General features: G+C 31.4%; 2 protein-coding genes across 2 annotated transcripts in view; both read right to left on the bottom strand.

Annotated features, from left to right (window-relative positions):
• The window catches only part of LOC125032226 (pro-resilin-like), a 1,785-nt gene extending 1,459 nt beyond the window's left edge, over positions 1-326 (bottom strand). The window contains exon 1 of the mRNA XM_047623316.1: positions 291-326. Within this exon, the coding sequence (XP_047479272.1) occupies positions 291-302 (12 nt within the window). The 5' untranslated portion in view covers positions 303-326. The remainder of the gene's footprint in view (positions 1-290) is intronic.
• Positions 1-4,397, bottom strand: part of LOC125032227 (pro-resilin-like) — a 9,578-nt gene extending 5,181 nt beyond the window's left edge. The window contains exons 1-3 of the mRNA XM_047623317.1: positions 4,348-4,397; positions 4,108-4,182; positions 3,702-3,978 (exon numbers count right to left, since the gene is read on the bottom strand). Of these exons, the coding sequence (XP_047479273.1) occupies positions 3,702-3,978; positions 4,108-4,182; positions 4,348-4,359 (364 nt within the window). The 5' untranslated portion in view covers positions 4,360-4,397. The remainder of the gene's footprint in view (positions 1-3,701; positions 3,979-4,107; positions 4,183-4,347) is intronic.
• Positions 4,398-5,000: the final 603 nt, after the last annotated feature.

Below are 5,000 nucleotides of genomic sequence, written 5' to 3'. Positions count from 1 at the left end.
TTGCTGCTATTACAGTTAATACTACCTAGATAATTCGTCTCCTGTGTAAGGAGTGTAAATTACTCGTCGGCCTTTCCGAACAGCCAACTTATCTGTTACTTAATTCTAAATTATATTTTCTGTTATCTTATTAATTTACTTTAGTATGTTTTCGATAACTTTCTTTTATTTTCTCAGCGGCGACTGGGAGCCATTAAGTTTCGCCCGCCCGCCTAACTACGCCTCTTCTGGTATTATTATCATTCAAGCTGAGATCAAGCCATTATGAAAACATATGATTCAGTTCTTACCTTGGCGTTCATGTTGTGTTCAGTAGCTTCAGAGAAACTGATAAGGACGACCTGGCTACCGTTCATTTTATACCGCCGTTGCAACGCACCTCCACTAAGGTCACTCGGACACGTGTTACTACAACGTTGGGCGAGGTCGATTTCTGTATAGTAGTGCTGACAGAAGATTTGGTAGTTGAGAAATCACAATAGAACATTTAAGTTTTTTGAGGATCCGATGATGAATGAGGAGGAGAAATTGATCAGGGGAATGGCGACATTCGGAAAATCAAAATTCATAAAATATTCTAAATGTTTGATGTTTGAAAATAACAGAAATGCAAAAATCTTAATTCACAAGACATGACAGTCAACAAACAAACACACACACACATATGTATACATATATATGTTTATACATACATATACATATATATATATATATATATATATATATATATATATATATGTGTGTGAATATATATACATATATATGTGTGTGTGTGTTTGCGTGTGCGTGTGCGTGTCGGTGTATATGTATGTGTGTGTGTGTGTGTGTGTGTGTGTGTGTGTGTGTGTGTGTGTGTGTGTGTGTGTGCGCGCGCGCGTGTATACATACATACATATATGCATATATATATATATATATATATATATATATATATATATATATATATATATATTATACACACATACATATGTGTATGTATATATATATATATATATATATATATATGTATACATATACATTATATATATGTATATGTATGTATATATACATATATGTTTATTTATATATATATATATATATATATATATATATATATATATATATATATATATATATATGTGTGTGTGTGTGTGTGTGTGTGTGTGTGTGTGTGTGTGTGTGTGTGTGTGTATACACATTCATAAAAACAAACCCACACATATCTATATATATTTACCTATATATATATATAGATAGATGTAGATTTATATATATATATATATATATATATATATATATATATATATATATCCATATGCATTTAGGCACACACACAAGCAAACATACATATAAATAGTAAAGTCGCATTTGGCAAGTATATGTATACAGATATGTGTGTGAAAAAAAAAAAAAACTTACTAAATAAGAATTCGGTAAATACAATGTATAACAATATATGCATATATATATATATATATATATATATATATATATATATATATATATATATATATATGTATATATATGTATAGTTATCTATCTTTCTATATTTAGATATATTTACATATATAACTTTATTGTGTACTTGTCATGATGAAACCAAGTTTTACAACCAACAGTAATGATATTATCAAGACATAGTAGTGAATTTTATGATGACAGTGATACAAAAGAACAAAAAACATTTGATGATGAAAAGATAATACAAAAAAAAAGTACGATAAATTCATTACGAATCTTGGGAATAAGGAATATTTTATTTTGCTACTAATACAATCGATATTCTTACCAGTATCATTACTATACCGCATGCTATGCCTATATATCAGTTAAAACCTTTCTTCTTGCTCGTACGTTATCACTGTAGTCTATGGTCACATGTTCGAACAAATAATTTGAAATTGGTCTAGTCTATGTAAATGTATATTTTGTTCTAACGATCTCTATTTATTGAGAATATCTTATTTTTGTGTTTTACACTGATATCAATATGATAACAAACTTGTATGCATATACAAACATATACATACATACATATATATATATATATATATATATATATATATATATATATATATATATATATATATATGCATATATGTATGTGTGTGTCTGTGTTTGCGTGTTTATATATATATATATATATATATATATATATATATATATATATATATATATATATGCATATATATATATATGTATACTTGTGTATATATATGTATATATATAGTATTTACATATGTATCTATATAGATATACATGAGTGTTTATCTATGTATAGATGTGTGTGTGTGTGTGTGTGTGTGTGTGTGTGTGTGTGTATGCGTGTGGGTGTGTATGTCTGTGTATATATGTGTATATGTATATATGTGTATATGTATATATACGACTATGTATTGGTCTATTTTTTACTCAAGATGAATAAATGAGTCATTTAAGTTTTGAAACTTCTTTGCCAGCAATTCCCTTTTCTTACATGAACGCCCTGAGGCAAAATGAAAGCGATGACAGTGATCACGCAAAGTAGGCGTGTCGTTTCACCCACATCTGTCAGAGCACGGCGCTCACCTGCATTCTCGTGCGATGAGGTGATTATTTAGCTTTGAAATGTATTTATATCATGTATTTTTCCAGTTTTAATGTATATAATCAAGTGTCTGAGAGATCAAGCATCGACAAGGGGATGGGAGTGACCAGGAGTCGCCGTAACAACGCCCCCCCTTCGGTTTACACAGGAGTACTTCACGTTCTCTTTCAATTCGCGGAAAAGGAGTGACACCTGAAGAAAAGGAATATTTCTTTTGTGAATTATTGTGAATATATGAATATTTATGAATCATTGTTTACTTATCCTTCTTTGAAAATGTTGAAAAAAATGATGAATGATCTAGAAAGAGGAATAACCTACATCAACAAAAACACGCACAAATAGGTATATTTGCGTATGCTCATGTATGTTTTGGATGTATACATATTGTGTTATATATGTATACATATATACACACACACACATATATATATATATATATATATATATATATATATATATATATATATACACACGTATATATATATATATATATATATATATATATATATATATATATATATATATATATATATTTATATATTACGTATATATGCATGTATGTACATATACACATATCCATACATACATATATATGTGTGTGGAAATATATATACATATACATACATGTATGAAGATATATATACATATACATAAATGCATATATGTACACATAAATATATACAATTTTTGTACGTAGGTATTCGAGAAATAACCTTTATCTTTTCACGATGCATTTTCACAGTTATTTGTGATTCCCTTGACATCTTATTTACAGAAACTATTGTAATAAAGATAATATTGATATACTATATAATACCTGTGCATATACGTACACTGGTCTGGTAATCTCTTGTATATTTACGACAGCAGGAAAATAAAGACTGTGTCATATTCTGAGACGCCGTCTGCGAGGGAGTGATAGGCTCTTGTCGTGAGATATTCCACCATTTTGTTAATATTAAAGATGAAGGCTCGTAAAAAGGAGATAGAATATAGTACAGATAATGGTATTGAGTTATTTATTGACTTCATAAATAATATGTACATAACAAATATGCTGATCCGTCATCAAATGTCAAAATCCTATAGACAGCGATTTATTTGGACTCGTTGGAGTCATAGACGTATCGTGGTCTGTACTCCTGAGACTCGAAGGAAGCGGATTCGTGGGAGACTTCGCCCTCGTAGTTGACTTCGGCCACGTAGCCGGAGTCGCCGTCCACGAAGTACTTGACGGTCTGCAGGCGGCCGTCGGGGAGCTCCACGTAGTAGGATCCCTGAGTGTGGTCGCCGTCACGGGCCTCCTGGTGTCCGAACTCGTTGCTTGAGGGATCGTGGCTGACGGCCCAGTTGAAGTCATACTTGGCCTCACCCGACTCGTAGGATTCGAAGGAATCTTCCCTTGAGTGCTGCAACGAAGAGAAGCGTTAATGGTGCATATGTACAATAGTACGGAAATAAATTACGATTAAAATGAGCTAGTAATGACTATGCCCTTACAAATTATGGTTACATGAACAAATACAAGAACAACTAACCTGTGGGGGCCTGTACTCGTAAGACTCGAAGCTGTCTGCAGCAGCAATGGCTGCCAGACCGAGGAGAACGAGGACCTGAAAGAAGCATTAGCATATTTTACAAAATTGAATGTTGAGTTCTATAATTTCCGATAATAGGTATATATTTATATATTTACATGTAGATATATGTGTATGTGTGTGAGTTGGTATGTGTGTGGTTTTATGTATGTATGTATGTATATGTAACATAGGGATTACCTTGGCGTTCATGTTGAGTTCAGTGATCTAAGAGGAACTGATAACGGCCACCTATCTCCCGATCCTTTTATACCGCCGCTGCAATACACCGCGACTAAGGTCACTCGGACAAGTTCTTGTCGTGTTACTACAGCGTTGGGCGAGGCTGATTACTATATCGTTATGATGACACTTGATTTTGTAAATGAAATGGCATTGAGGAAAATGTATCCTTAAAATGCCCAATGGCTTAGAAAATGCACCTGGAAACAATACCGAATTATTTATGTCCTTTTGGACACACACACACATATAAATATATATATTTACAGACACACACACTCGATAATATTTAGACATTAACACAAACACACAAACACATACATAAGTGCACACATACACACACATACATACACACTTATACATATTTGTATGTAAGATAGAGCAAAGACCTACACGCACACATACACACGCATGAACACTCACACACACACGCGCGCGCACAGTCACACACATATATATACATATATATATATATATATATATATATATATATATATATATATATATATATATACATATATATGTATATACAAGCATATGTAAATATATATTTATATATACATATATGCATATATAATTATAGATATACATATATATACATAAATATACAC

The sequence above is a fragment of the Penaeus chinensis genome, chromosome 14, assembly GCF_019202785.1.
Source record: "Penaeus chinensis breed Huanghai No. 1 chromosome 14, ASM1920278v2, whole genome shotgun sequence".
In the NCBI taxonomy this organism is placed as follows: domain Eukaryota; kingdom Metazoa; phylum Arthropoda; class Malacostraca; order Decapoda; family Penaeidae; genus Penaeus; species Penaeus chinensis.
This window is presented reverse-complemented; position numbering and strand designations above follow the sequence as displayed.